Source organism: Papilio machaon, chromosome 6 (assembly GCF_912999745.1).
Source record: "Papilio machaon chromosome 6, ilPapMach1.1, whole genome shotgun sequence".
NCBI lineage: Eukaryota > Metazoa > Arthropoda > Insecta > Lepidoptera > Papilionidae > Papilio > Papilio machaon.
This window is the reverse complement of record NC_059991.1, coordinates 265,426-281,407: the sequence shown is the minus strand read 5'-3', so window position 1 is coordinate 281,407 and position 15,982 is coordinate 265,426. Positions and strand designations below refer to the sequence as shown.

The 15,982-nt window shown below is 33.8% G+C and overlaps 1 protein-coding gene across 1 annotated transcript in view; it reads left to right on the top strand.

The window, feature by feature from the left end:
• The window catches only part of LOC106711997 (lachesin), a 41,100-nt gene that overhangs the window by 2,203 nt on the left and 22,915 nt on the right, over positions 1-15,982 (top strand). The window contains exons 2-3 of the mRNA XM_045678380.1: positions 9,563-9,740; positions 11,650-11,756. Of these exons, the coding sequence (XP_045534336.1) occupies positions 9,668-9,740; positions 11,650-11,756 (180 nt within the window). The 5' untranslated portion in view covers positions 9,563-9,667. The remainder of the gene's footprint in view (positions 1-9,562; positions 9,741-11,649; positions 11,757-15,982) is intronic.

The following is a 15,982-nucleotide window of genomic DNA, read 5'->3' as shown; positions in this document are numbered from 1 at the left end:
CAACGAGGAAAATAATTACTGGGTTTTAATGCAAAAAAATTGCTTGTATTTTATAATAATCGTTGCCACTATTTTTTTTAATAATTGCAAATGTTGTTATTGTTACGAGAATTTTATTTGTTTACTTTAGTTAACGGTAAAATTTAAACGGTTGAAGATTTAAAATTAGAGTTATAGACGTCCACTCTTATATTTATGCTGAACAAAGCCCTTCCATTATTAAAAAAGTTATGGTTCCATGCGCACAAATTAATATAGCAAAATAACCACCGTTCTTATTCTATTATGATCATTTGCTTTTTATGTAATTTAATTACTATAATTCAGATTGATTTCTAACTTAATAATACTTAACAGAATAGTAGCTATAGTCATAACAGACATCAAATACATAACTAAAGTGTTAAAAGCTTTACAAAAAATTGAGCATAAAACGTTAACAAATATTCGAAAAAAAGTTTAAGAGCATTTTGAGCATCATTAGAATTCTCGATCTCAATTCTAATTTAACTTTTAACGTCGCCACTCAAACTCTATTTATTTTTAATTAATTGAGAATGAAAATTGTGGCGATATTTTAATGCGAAAGATTATACTCCTAGATTCTAATATTCTATATTTTATAACTTAATCATAGTTGCAAATGTTTTGCTACCTTTGTAAAGTGGTAGGATTAAAATTGGTAAAATGAACTTAAAGTAATGGGGTACTGGATTTTAATCTTCAAAATGCTTTGGCAACTAATTCAAACCAAATTCAAATTCCGTGAATTCTTACACCGGTCGAATTGCTACGACTGTTGCCATTTAGAAGCTCTAGAAGTACTAAGTTGAAACTTCCTTTACTATAGTTTCATATAGTCAGTATACCCATATCCAAAACTCCGAAAATTAATTACACAATCTCAAAATATTCATACATAATGTTGTATTTCCAAGTATCAGTGGTTTAAAATATGGTCGAATGTTACATAAATAAAATAGGTAGTGCACCAATAAGTAGACGGACAGTGAAATCTATAGATGTTAATAAAATTGGTGTAATCATCATCAATCTGCCCTTGTCCCTACGTAGAGTCTGCATAGTTTGTACTACTCCTCATTACATCTCTATCAGCTGTCATATCTGAATTCACCCTCTTCTTACGCAAATCCTCTTTCACACATTCATCTATACTTTCTTTGGTCTTCTTCTACCTTTGTAGCTATCCGTGTTTAATCTCATTAATTTTTTAGACGACTTTAAAAAGAAACTATTTTTATTTGTTTTTTTTTTTCTATGTGTGTTACCGCGACGCTAAGTCCCTGGTGCTCCGATTTTGATAAAAATATTTTAATCGAAAGGTAGTGCTTGCGGATGGGTTGGGAATTTTTTATTTGTTTTAAGTAACCATTTTTTTTGTTTATGTTATCATATGTTTATGTCTGTATGTAATATTGAAAAAAAATATTTCGTGTATATGATGTATTATTTCCTAGTATTTGCTTTGGCTATAACGAAAAAACAATATTATTTTTATTTGTCCGTTTGTTCGTCTGTCCGAAAGCCGTGTTTCTTCCGGGTAATCTCCGATACAGTAGCTGGCCTAATTAGGCGATACTTTCAATGGAAGGTAGCTGATGCGTGCGGGCATATTTTTTTTTAATTCCACGCTGACGTAGTCTCGTGCTACTGCTAGTATATAAAAAAACTCTATTTTAATCCCAAAGTAAATATTTCACTTCTTATCGTTTTATTCGAAGTAAATATGTATTTTTTCAATTTAATCTGATAACATCCATGAGCGGATCTCAGCATAGTGTTCGTACACATTTTATGTTATTTTCATTTCAGAATATTTTATTTAATGTCATGCAAAGTACAGTGAAAAGAATTCTGTTATTTGTTTTTCTGCTAAGTTTCTTTGACAACACCTAAGTACGGATTATGCATTTCCAAGGAATGAAACGCGTTGCAAAATATAGCCTATTCTTAAAAGTAACTGTATAAGGTAGGCTTAACTTATTTATATGATTGTATAAAAGTTTTTTAATGGTATAGTTAGTTTAGACTTTATTTATGTTTACATATATTATGAACAGTTACAGTCAATGTTCTTTTCAATATCTTCATTATTTTATGTTGAACAAATAAAATTTATTTTATTTATTATTTACATAGTATTAGAAGAAAAACTGTTAAAACATAAAAGTATTTAAAGTAAAATAATATGTGCAGTATTGCCTGCTTATCAGACGATAATCTGTGCGTTGTGCGCAATAACGCCGGGCGTTTGTTGCGGCACAAATTACGATATCATCCTGACGGAGGCTAAGAGGCGAGTAACATCAGTACAGTAGTTTCACACTGGGGCAGTACAGTGAGGTAGTACAGTAGGACAGTACTGTTTTAATAGTACAGTCAAAATCTGTTATAACGACATCGAAGGGACTACTCATATTGAGTCGTAAAAACCGATAGTTGTAACAACCGGTGACAGGTATTAATAGGAAAATTATGTATATTCATGTAGGAAATTAAACCGCATTTTGTTTACTTCAATACAAACGTATAATATAAAAGGACAATATCATTTTTCCATCATTTTTGTATGCATAAAATCTGTAATTTTAGTTTGTTTGAAACACTTCTGTCGTGCATACACATTTTGTAACTCACGTTGGATTTTAATCAGCGTATCGTCACAATTTCCCTGCATGTGGAACTCTTCATTAAAAAGAACAATCTTTCGTAATACACTAACAGCATTAAGACCGTCAATCAAAGTTGGCACTGTAAATTGTTCTTCCGAGTCTTCCTGTTCATTTTCGCACTGACAACAAACTGACTAAAGAGATATGACGAAGCGGGCCTTGAGGCTACGGCATGCATTTGCTTTGTTTCTAAGAATTACAAAAGACCCTAAACTTTGTTTACTTTTACGATAATAGCCATTGACTATTATACTGTGCCAGATGTGGATACTGTTACCTATTCAAATTGTTTACAATACAGCTGAGCCGGTCGTTCTACAGATATAATTCTCCGAAAACATTAACCAAATGTGGTCGCTTAATGCGGTATGTCGTAGTAAACAATGTCGTAAAAACCAATGTTTTCGATAAAGCGGTCATATAACATTCAGCCAGGACCTTTGATTTTGGTCATTTTAACCGGTATGTTGTTCTAAACGATGTCGCCATAAACGGTTTTGACTGTATGTGTTCAATCTGTAGTAGTACTGCACTGTCTACCGTTCTGCCTTCGTGTGAAACTAGTATTACAGCGTAGCACTCTTCGTGCGGACACACCGACTTCTGTCGTATCGTAAACAACAAACATAAGCATTGTTATGGTAACAGGCTACCCTATATGCTTATATGACGCTCATTCTTATAAAGTCTTTCACTGTAATGCATGGTTAAAGGAGATAAGCTTTTCTCTTCGACGTGAAAGATATAGAATATTCTTTCTGAGTATGCAATGTAGTACATAAAAGTATTTCTGAGCAAATCCATTATAGTATGTATGAGTTATACTTACTGAGTATTTTGAAACGAAAGATAAGCGTTTTAAATTCAGGTAGAAAATCTTCTGACCTAAACAGAACGCAGATAAACGCAGTTATGTTTAAAGATGGGCAATGGCTGATTTCACAGTCATCAAATGTTTATTACTATTTATTGATATTTGAAAATCTTCAATAGAATAAAATATAGATGGAAAGTTTTCCGGCAAACAATGAAGCCTTCATCTGTTTTCAATTGCGTGGAGTCTGTCTGCCAAACTTGTCGAGCCGGGGGCAGTGGGCGCCGCTGTGCATTTCAATGGTCCAGCCTCCGGCGCGCCTCGGGGAGTCGCCGCAAATGCGCTATTGTTAACAACGACTGGACAAATATTCACTCGATACCCTAGTGATTTGACCATGCCTTAATTTTGCAGAAATATCATTTGAAAGAAGCTGACGACATTTTGAATACTTTGAAGTACTGGTGTAATTTTTATTATAATTTTTTTTCAAGAACATAATTTTATTTAGAAATTTAATATTAAAAAAACCCTTAATGAACATAGTTTAGACTAAAAAAATTGTGTAAATCACAAAACATAGGTTTTTTATAATACTTTAAGCAATATCTTCAAAAGTACCGGCAAAAATACTAAAACTTGTTAGCGAGAGCACTTGTTGGAAGGTTCATTTAGCGGCTAAATTAGTTTTCTTTTCTAATTATGAAAGCAAAAGCAACAGTCGCCCATTCAACACAGACCTGCATCAAAACAAAAAGTATAAATAAATATCACATAATAATTAAATAAATACATCATAATGAATTGTTTAACAAAAAAACTTAAGTAAGAAACATTCGCGTTAGTTAATTCGTAGAGATTTTTTGTGACTTATTTTATTTACTTATTTTTTTGTACAAAAACGTGTTAATATCATTCATTATTACTTTAGTTTAAAAAATATATATATGAACTTTAACATGACTGACATACGGATAGAAATTTAATAGCCATCGAATATTTGAACAAGCTATATAAATATAGAGACCGTGAACTGATAACAATAGTTGGAATTGCAAAAGGCAATTTTTTTTTACTTCATTATGTCACATTGTTGACATTTAATTTCAAACTAAACAAATGAATAAAAACCACTTCACTGTGACTGCAAAATAAGCTTTAAATAACGGTTATCGTTCTTTGTGATTTAGTATCATTACATGTTGCTTTTTATACTTTATGTCGCAACTTTCGTTCGAACTTTAGATAATTTATGCTCAACACTAGAGAGCCCGTTTAAATTTGCAACATGAACGTAATAAATAACTTAATATACATTGAATTAAACTTTAATTCCCACTAACATATACACTGTCCTAGCTTTCGATTTATATTTAGTTCTACAATATCCTTTATTTTAAGTCAAATGTGAACTAACATTTTCAATGCAATATTGTTACTCGTTCTTTAGTTGAGTGCCGAATGTTAGCAGCAGATAAAATCCTTAATTCGAACTGCAATGCGCCTGTAATTAGTGTGGCTTTGCAAAAATTACTCTGGTCCGCATTCGGTGCAATAATAGTCCTATTAAATTCTTGTATTCTTTTTTCTTACATTTTAATGAAGAAAGGTTATGTCTATTTCGATGTGTACAATTAATAAATTAATTAAGAACGGCTTAACTCACGTGTGATTGTCCGGTGACGGCACCTACTAGTTTGGGACCTGTCAGAGGTCCGCGAAGTCCACTAAATAAAGACTCGCCCAGAATATGGACCCCCGACGGGTCCGAAACGAGTCGGTGCCGTCACCGGACGATCACACTTGAGTTAAGCCGTTCTTAATTTATTATTATGTCTCACGAAGGTTTGAACAATTTAAGTGTACAGTTAATTAAAATAAATAAGGAATGATGAACATTTTGGTGATAAATGTTATCAACTAAACAATTATAACATATCCAAAGGTAATATTCAGTACTAAAATAGTTTATACTGATACAAGTTAATCATACTTGATAAATAACTAGATAGATAAACATGTTATCACAACTTGTACAGTTAAAGTTTAACATAGGGACACCTACACATTTTAAATGTCAACATTACAAGAATTGAAATGGACTTCATTTATGTTTTGTAGGCGTGGGATTATTGTACGTTTCTGCTACATAATTCATGTTAAAATATATTTTTACAAGAATTATATAGATATACAAAGCACGGCTATAAAAATAAGCGGAGTGCTAGATACCAAACGATATATCATGTCTCAAACTAAGCCCTGTACTATTCGGGTGAGACGACCGGTGTTTATGACAGTTGCTATGAAAGTTTAAATGTTTGAAAGCGATATGGATTACCTTCTTACTGTGAGTTCGCATTACCGAAACATTTTTATAAAGTACCTGTTATACCAGTTATATGTCAATAATCAAAATTTCAATTTTATAAAATTTAAAAAAAAAAAAAACATTTCATGAGTTCTTTTATAAGGTATGTTTCACGACGATTATTAGCAACAGAACATTTTTTGTGATAATTTATTGGCAATGGAAATGCACGGTTAAAATTTTATAAATCTATTGAACTTGTACAGTTACGATGGTGACAAAATACAACATTAAATAAAAGAGTTCAAAGATGTCTGTTCGAAGTTTTTCATTTTGATTGAGTTTTTTTATCTGGAAAAAAAAGTAACGGAAAGTATAATTTAATTTCCCAGTTGGTAAGAAAAGTCAGAGAGTGTCTGCCAATTATTTTGTGAGATCAGTCAAATGAATACTTCTGGGTATCGAAACGCTCCTTTAAATAATTGCTTCGTAGAATTATATTTTACTACTGCTTTTCTTTTCTATCTGTATTTTACAAAGTGAGCTTTTGCTGCCAAACAATGTTGGGTTCGATTTTCAAAAGTGCATGATGATAAAAATGCTTAGCTCGTGTTAGTTCTCGATACGTTTCAGAGTGTAACTCGAGTGTCACTTACAAAACAAACCTTCAACACTTTACAAAGGTTAATCAAATAGTTTTCTTTGTTGAAATTTTAAACGTATTAGGTAAAACTACTAATATTTTAATTTGGCCGCTAATGGTAACCTCTTTTATACATAAAGCCCTTCATAAGTCGACAGCGACCTCTTCCGCACGGCGTTTAATATAACAAGATGAGGCAAAATTGTTTCAAGTCACGCTCCTTATTACCCCAGCAAGGTTTCAGATTTTCATTTTAATCGCATTATAACCTTTGGAAATATTCATATCTTCTTTGAGAAAAATTGAAAGGGCTTTAAGTATTCAGGGGTCCAAGCGATAACCGATTTACACATTTTCAATAAGCAGCGGCTGCCAATTTGAACAGCTGGTAAAATTGCACGCTCATAAAATGCGGTTATATATACAGAATTTTAATATATTTCATTTGAATTATTTACATATTTCAAGTTGTGTGCAAGATTAAAATAAATTGGAAAAAATCGCATAAATTAAGGATAGGGCAAAGAAAAATATGACCCCAGAGAGTCTTTTCAAATATCCCGGATATTACAAACGGACATCAAGCGGAAACTTCGCGGCACAAATATTATGAATTTTACATGCGATTACATCAAGTACAAATGTAATAAAGTTGTTGGATGCGATGGCAGCGATGGCGGGAACGGCATTTTAACCGGGGCCTTTTTAACAAAATGAGACCGTTTTCAAGCTACTTAAACTTACAAAGTCCGGGGAACTGCCCCCGGGGCAAACTGAGAGGCATACAGATGAATTATAACCGCGCAGCGTCCGCTCGCCGGCCCGGGGCGCTCGCTCTCTATTGCTTTTCAATTTGCAATTTTATTATCTTCGAGATAAGAAACGATTCGCTCTGCAACTCATAAATATCGGTCCGGAAAATTTGACAAAATATTTGTGCAAACATTTTTATCGCCGACGATATCGGTGTTTGCTCACTGGGTTTTATATTAGATTTGATGTGGAGCAGTCGATGTCTGACCGCCGCCGCGCCCCCTGCCTGCCTGCTGCCGCCTGAATCTACAATGTTTATGGATAATTCCGCCTTTGTACAACGCGACGTTACCGAACCATCAATGGAATTTTACTTTTACTTTGTTCGTTGGAATTACTAATAACCGCCCCCATTTCCCCGATCATACCCTAGATTTTTAACTTTATAATATTTACAATGTAGCCAGGAATATTTGTTTTAGTATAACTTTGATACAATCACCAAATAGTATATTATTTCATTAACTTTCAGTGTTGTTCAAGATGTTCAATGAGATTCAAGAACTGATTTACAATAATAGTTTTATCTAATTGTCTACTGCAATGACGCATTCGAATCTAACCGACCGAGAAATTAAATTATGGATCGGTTATGGCTGACTTAAGTATATAGGTATATGATTCGCAGACGATTCGCAGACGCCATAAATTGCGCAGAGTTTGAGACTGACTAACTGTTAACATCTGTATCCAATTTCATTAGAATTTTAAATGTATATTTAATATGACATCAAAAATTACGTTTAAGTCGTTGTCCATTAAAATTGTCATTAATAATTATTGAAGAATATTGTTTTTTTTTATCAACTGCTAATTAACTTGTTTATGTCTAAAGACACTTAAAGTAATTTCCATGTGGCATTCATTCATTCAACATCGTGATGCAACCTGCACATGTCTGAGAAGAAATTCAATGATATGTGTGAAGTCAACCAACCCGCACTGGGCCAGCGTGGTTGACTATGGCCTAGTCACCCCTAAATTGGGGTAGGCTCCGAGCCCCTCGGTGGGGACGTATAGTGAGCTGATGATGATGATTCATTTTGCATTCAGTTTTTATTTATATTCTGTTCAAATACTGCGAGCATAACTTTCTACACTTTTAAGACTTGGGACATCCCTTTACATCTTTGTTCCCTTCAATGTTCGGAAGTGAGGCGGTTCCAACTGCGGTCTCAGATCAATCGTTCAAGGATATTAAAGGGACTTTAGCGCTAATGAAACTCGTTTTTAATCAAAGCCTAAAAGTTTTCCTAAATAATATTACAATTTAAATAATATTTAACGGAAGATTAAGAAAATTTGAAATTATCTGCATTTTTTATATAGGACAGTGCCAGGGTAAACAGTTTTCTCCATTTATTGCCGGTTTCGATTCCTTTTCTTGGCACCAACACAACTCACAAGTCTTTAGTTCAGAAAACATGTAATATAATAACTTAAATTAAAACAATTATCTGCAGAATTTTTTACTGTCATTTACCTCAGTCGATTGCTAAGCGTACAAAAAATAACAATATCGTGAAGCTACTAGCATCACCTATCCTGCCTTACGTGGCTTTGTACAACAATAGAAATCCCCTTCCCCGGCGTGCGGTAGAGTCAGGTAAAATGGAGCACGTTGGAGCGTCATCAGCTAAATAGACGGCGCGTTACTAACGTGACGACACACAAGAAAACCGAGCGTGTAAATGTCGCATTTACTACCCTGCCAACTTCTTTGTTTATCATGGCCTCCGTACTCGCAAATAATTGCACTCGTGTATTGCTTATTTACTGACTACCGCACTTCGAGTAATTGATTACTAAGGGGAGCCTAAGTGTAGATTTTTCGGAATAATTCTACACATAACGACACTAAATGGGCTAGTAAAAAAGTAAATCGTTCACGTATTAAACTCATCATCTAATGCTTTCAACAAAAATCAAATATGTTTCTTATAAAATGTTAAATCTGTCACAAATGCCAAAAATAACTTGAAATAGACAAAGGTATCGATTAGAGCAATACAAACGACGGATTTAGATCAGGCTGTGCTTTGAGCTCGACGACCTATTGCCCAGCACCAACCTTCAATAACTCAACGTCAAACTTTGCAGACAATTAATTTATAAAAACATTTCAAATCACACTTTTTAGTAGTTCTATCGACATTGATAACTTTTATATTTGCGGTTTAAAAATATTTAACAATACGACTAAAATTTTATTGAAATTATTATTAGATATGATGTTACTTATAATATTTAGTATTATATATAGTAGTAATAGTATTGTCTTGTTACAGATACTAAAGATTAACAATGAAAGTGGCAGAACATCTGATACAGTGTGCAACTGAGAATAGTGACGGGTAAGAGAATGTGAGAGAAGGTACAGAGCTGATGTGACCATGAGCTTTCGACGGGGGTCCTTCAAGAGCTTTGCTATAAGCATCATACAGATCATTACGATCATCTCTCAAGGTGAGCTTTTTTTATTTGAAAATATTACTTAAGTAATTACATCGGTCCGCGCGGCTTTAAAAAAACTTAATAAGTAACCTATGTGTTCTGCCAGAGTATGTTCTACACCTGTGCCAAATTTCATCAAGATCCGTTAAGCAGTTCTAGAGATATCTTTAAACAAACATCCATCCATCCATCTAAACATTAGCATTTATAATATTAGTAAGATGTGTTTCGATTTCATTATGATTTTTTGAGTTTTTTTTAAACTGCGATGAACAAAATCTTTAATCAATTCTTATATCAAATCTTATACAATAGTACAAGTGGAATAACCATCGTAATACGGGTCTCATTTCGAAGTTCATGATAGTGAAACCGAACATCGGAGTCTCATCAAGCCACGAAGCGATGAACATCATAAATGAAACTGTTAATGGGCTAACTAACTTTGCAAAATTACAACAAAACTTTTCAAATAAAAGCAGCCTCAAAGGGCGCAGAATCTTAATGAAGACAATATTTTAAAGGGTTTCGAACTTGGTATAATTAAATCTCGCTTCTCACATCTGGAGCCGCATGTCTGCGAACAATCGCCACCCAAGTTATTTGCGGCGTCAATCTGTTTAGGTATAGACAAAAGTTGTGCTAAAACTTGAGATATCGTCCTTCAAATTCTTATGTTTTAGATCTACCAATGATTATTCAAATGTAACATACAAATCATTGTATTACATTAGTTGATCTATATAGACCTTTTTTGTGTGAAAAAGTGTCCCATTCTTGAATAAAAACCTATAACTGTTATATAAGTACTAATGTTAACTTCTAATAACATTTAAAAGGTTGAAATGACATATTTAGCTACTTATTTATCTTTTTTCAAATTACATTTTCTTGCTTATAATTATTTTCAATTCTCTAATCATCTCATAGCTCATTAGTCATTAGAAACCTTAAATAAGAAAAATATTCAGTCCGTGAGATAACTTTGGAAGTAATCAATTCACTGTGGAGCGGACGAGCACAATAGAGATCGTGTTCTTTGAAAATAAATTCGCCAAAATTTTCTTTCATTTCACCTGAATGAAACTTTTCAACTTTAGAAAAAAATATGAACAACGTTATAATTACGTGGGGTATGATGTCGGGCCCGCGGCGATCGTGTCCTCGCTCCGTGCGCTGATGAGTTTGTTAATATATTCCAGTAATTATTATCATAGCTCCGTGCTTGCTAATACACAATGTTTCAAGAATATTATTAGCTCTCAAAAACCCTTCAAGCAAATATTCAGAACTTGTAGTTCAACTACAGAGATATGTCGAATTATATTTATATATAACTCCTTAGGGTAACAATATTTTGTCTTCAATAAACAGTAAAATATATTTAAAAGGTCGTTGCTCGAGCATCATTAGCGGGAATATCACTTACAAAGCGATCCATTGCTTGCCGACTTCAGCTGAACATTATCAAGTTGCTTAATAAAGGACGGTTGCCCGTCATTACAAACACTCTCGAACTTTCAATATAACAGTTAATAGAAAAATACTAACGTCATATATTTTCACTTGTAACTCATGTTTCTTCAGTGGATGAGCCCGCAATAAAAGTAGGCCGCGGTTAAAAGTAAGCAGCGCATCCGCAAATGCCTATAGGAAATGGTCACTTCGTATTTGCGAATTCTAGTGCCATCTTTTGCTATAAAAAATTCTGGCTAATAGGGATACCACACAATACCTAGAAAAATACTATGTTACTGGCAAATAGCGTAGAAAAGCTTTTTTCAACGCAAAGCAAATCGCTTGACCCAGACCAAGTCAAGGCACATGAATAGCTGCAGGCAGCAAGGGTAAGGTTAACAGTAAAAAGGAGGTTTATCTAAATTGTGGTATTGTAATGTAACATAATGCGTTTGTTTGTAAGTGCTGACGGAGGAGCCGCGCTTTGCCGAGCCCATTCCCAACGTGACTGTGGCGCTGGGCCGCGACGCCAGCCTGCCCTGCGTCGTCGAACATCTCGGCACTTACAAAGTAAGTTGTAATACACAATAAAGTTACTTATAGTGAATCTCTTGAGCTGGTTTCAAATGAATGTTCATGATAACTCACCTTATTATAAAGACTAAAAATGTTCTCGCTGTAGTGAATTTTAATTTACAAAAACAGTTTTCAAAACAATGTGTTTCATATATTAGTATTATTTCATATAAATTATAAACAACTACAAAACTACAATTTACGAATGTAATCTCTCTTTAATTAGAATAAAAACTATACATTTTTTAGATTGTCTGCTACTTTAAAAGAACGGAAAACGGTTGATTGCATTTTGTAAGTAGAATTTCATTGTTAGGTAATTTATATATAACTTTTATTTTATCGAGAGTAATGTAACAGGAACTTCCAAAGAATTGTATTACTTAGACATGAGATTTTGTTGTTTTTAATGATTATTCATTAAAAAAAAACGTTCTACAATTGTAGAAACCATAAAGTGGAAATTACGTCGGATAAATTCGTTCGACATAGAGGAAAAAAGCGATAATCAAAAATAATAGAGTACTATATCTTTTAAAAAATAAAATAGCAAAAGTTTTCGCAACGGCAGCGCAACGAATACTACTTTAAAGGAAATATCGACGTCGATTGCGTTTAAATATTGCATTTTATGTGTCGACATCTCCCCGAGCCGGCATTATACGAATCCTTTCGAATAAAAAACGAAAACCATTCCGGCACCGATATTCAGCAACGAAAATATTCGTTGCGGGAAAGCAGAGAACAAGTAAAGTGGAAATATGGCTGTTCATATGAAGCCCCCGTGGCCGCTCGCGAGTTACACGAAGATTTGCCTATATTTACGACGATCTCTTTTTTTTCGGGGTGAATTTAATACGTACATACGTTAGAGCAAAGAACAATTTATTGGCGATGTCTTCATCGCCCGATATTTTACCATTTTTATCTCTACTGCGGCCCATTTTTTACCGCAGCTTATCTAGTTTTCTACATCATTTATTTGAATGAAAAATATTTGTATATTACGAGATTTTTTTTCTTAAGTCGTCAGCTCATTATACTCCTCCACCGAGGGGCTCAGAGCCTGCCCAATTAAGGGGTGACAAGGCCATAATCAACCACACTAGCAAAAGATAAATTATATTATTATGAAACCATGTTTCTGTTTGCAAAGCAATCAAGTTAAACAAATAATAGAGAATTTAAATATGTAATTTTCATTGCTTTCTTTACTTAAATTATCAATAACGACATAATTGCTATTTACATTCTATTTCTAGGTGCTTGTATACCGTCTAGTTTTAAGACAATAAAAATCTAACGCAGTATAAAATTAGTTCGTTGGTTAAATTTCTAAATTAGATGGCGTTATAAATAAACATCTGATATTTTCAATACGTCGCTGTAAATGTACATTCAATATTCTTACAGCTCACAGCGCCGTTTCAAATTAGACTTGTGAAAACAGTTCAAGTAACTTCTCTCCAAATATCAGACATAATATAATTATGTTATCTCCGAACGCTCCTTTCTAATTCTCTTACTCGAAGCGCGAGTTGTTCGACTCAATGAAAACCGTTATTATACTAATACAGTCTTCCTTTGAATTGAGTCGAGATGAAGCGATATTATGTGTATTCACTGTACCAACTCGTGAGTGGAACAATCGAAAAGTATAATTGCTTTCGAAACGGTCTTCTGTTACTTGCCACAAGCGCTTCCCAAACTTAGTCCTCGAACAGTTAAATGTTACTAGTGTTTGCAAATTCTGTACAATTCTGTCTAGTTCTTTGTTTTTAATGTGTTTTACATGTTATATTTATAATTGGATGAACCAAATGTAGTCGAACCAGAAATAAAGATAAAAAAATCATACAATTATGAGCAATAAAGTCTGTAGCGGTTAAACAAGATAAACTGGTGTAGAGTTACAAATGTTAAAAAAATGTTTCAGTAATAAATACTTGGTTGTTTTGTAAGATAAGTAAATACAACTGCATACCCACGCCTTTCTACACTTGGCAATTGACGCGGCGCTGTCGGGCTCGGCAGCGAGCGGGGTGTCCCGCGGGAAATCTGCCGCAGCTCGTCAGCGCCACATCCTCTTCGCCTATCGACGCCGGTATGTGGGTGTATTTGCTTAAAGACAAGTCAATTACGTCTCTACGTTACCGCTACGCTACGGTAGTAAGGCAAATTGACTTCTATTTCAAGCGACATGAAAACTTTCTCGAACGTTTATTTTGATTGGACATTAAATACTTAAAATTTCTATTATTCGACTAACTTAATGACTTTTGAAACAGAAACATGGTTTGAAAATTTTCCATCGAAATGTTCTTTACCTTTTTTGGATGCTGCATGACTATTTTTATGAAGTTATCTTAACGTTCGAGGAGAAAATTAGAAGTAAATTAGGTCAGATGGTCATCCTGTTTAAAACCTTTACTCCTTATATTCATAAATTCGTTGTATAACTGTTAATAACATGCGATATATCAAAGCAATTCATTGCGCGACTACTTTTGTTTATACAGAGACCCAATTAACTTATTCATGAAAGCGGCGGGCAGCGGCGGGCAGCGGCGGCGGCGGCGGCGCGTGTGTTGTCGCCTAGATAATAATTAGAGATTCAGAGATTAGCCCGCCATTATAATCTCGGCTAACTTCTCTCCCTTGCCTTTATGTTATAACATATTGAACCGTAACATTGTTCTAATATAATTTTTGTAACTATATTACTCGAGGGTACATAAATTCTCCAGTTAATTATATTAAACAAGGTTACGGTTTTGTTGAATTAATTGAATTGGATCTGAATAGAATAGTTATTTTAATAACTAATAGCTTTTGTCTTTTGTTTAAAATGAATTAGCGTGACTTCATCGTGATTAATGAAGTCCTTTATTTTTATACATTGTTACAGATGTACCTAGTGTTATATCTTGGAAGAATTAAAAAAAAAATTTGATTGCAACTAGAACACATGTAAATTATCTTCAGAAACTAATTCAATTAGGAAAGGCGTGTAATCAGTTTATTATGTAATGTAAAACGTGAGCGATGTGGAGCGGCAATAGATTAAGCGTTGGTCGAAGTTGAGCGGCGATCGTGCGCGGCAGTTGGACAGCAGTTGAACGACAGTTGAACGATGGTTGGACTGTTAGACAGCTGACCGAGTAATCGCATTATTCAAATCCTTTCATATACTTTAGGTCATTAGTCAACGTTTTTCTTAAACCATGTCAATTGATCGTTCATTAAGAATGAATGAGTTGAAGAATGCGAACTTAATTTGGATATTTTCGAATTATTTGAATAGAAGCGTAACAATTTACATGTTCTATGCGAGATACAAATCAGATAAATATGTACTGAATCTGTAAACAAGTATAAAACAAATAATAGAAATTGATCTACGTTAACATAATATTGGTTGTTTGTAAACCGAACAATATATCGTCCCTCTGTTTCTGTGAATATGACTGAAGCGATAAGTCATACAACTATTGATAAATGCTCGCTTCCCAAACAAATTCGTGCATAACTTTTTATTTACATCAGGACAATAAAAAGACGAACTATAGTGGATATGGATAAATTCAGTTTCAATGGACCATGAATAACAGAGTGTCAAAATTATCCCCTTCAGTAATTAAGTACGCGGGCGGAGGTAGGGAAGGGGGGCAAGGTCTGCCTCGCGCCTGTATCTTGCACTGTAACAAATAAGTTATTCATGAATTTGCCGGTGCCCTAATTATTTATTTTATTTTACGAGACCTATTATCTGGATACAGCCACGTCGTAAATACTTAAGCAGTAACAGAGTGCCCCTGAATTTTAAAGTAATTAGAAGGGTTGTTAATTCTATTCATTTGTTATACTCTATGGATTACTTTACATTTTTATTGCGCACAGTTTTTGGTTGTCATCTTGTTAAACTAATTAAATTTTAACTCAGCCATTTATAATAAAATCTAGCCATTTACATGAGTAATAACATGATATTTATGCCTTACTACATTAACGAAGGTATGTTTATGCGCAAAGAGGCTATCTAGGTAAGTTCCTAGACGACGCCTAATTTATCCACCATCATGTAACGTGCAAACATTATTACGTAGCCTAAGGCAAGAGAAATAAGTGATGTACATCCTGCTAGCTTGTGACAAATTACATGCAAATTAATAATTATGTACCTTATAATCATTTGGTGGACCAACAAAAAAAAATGATAC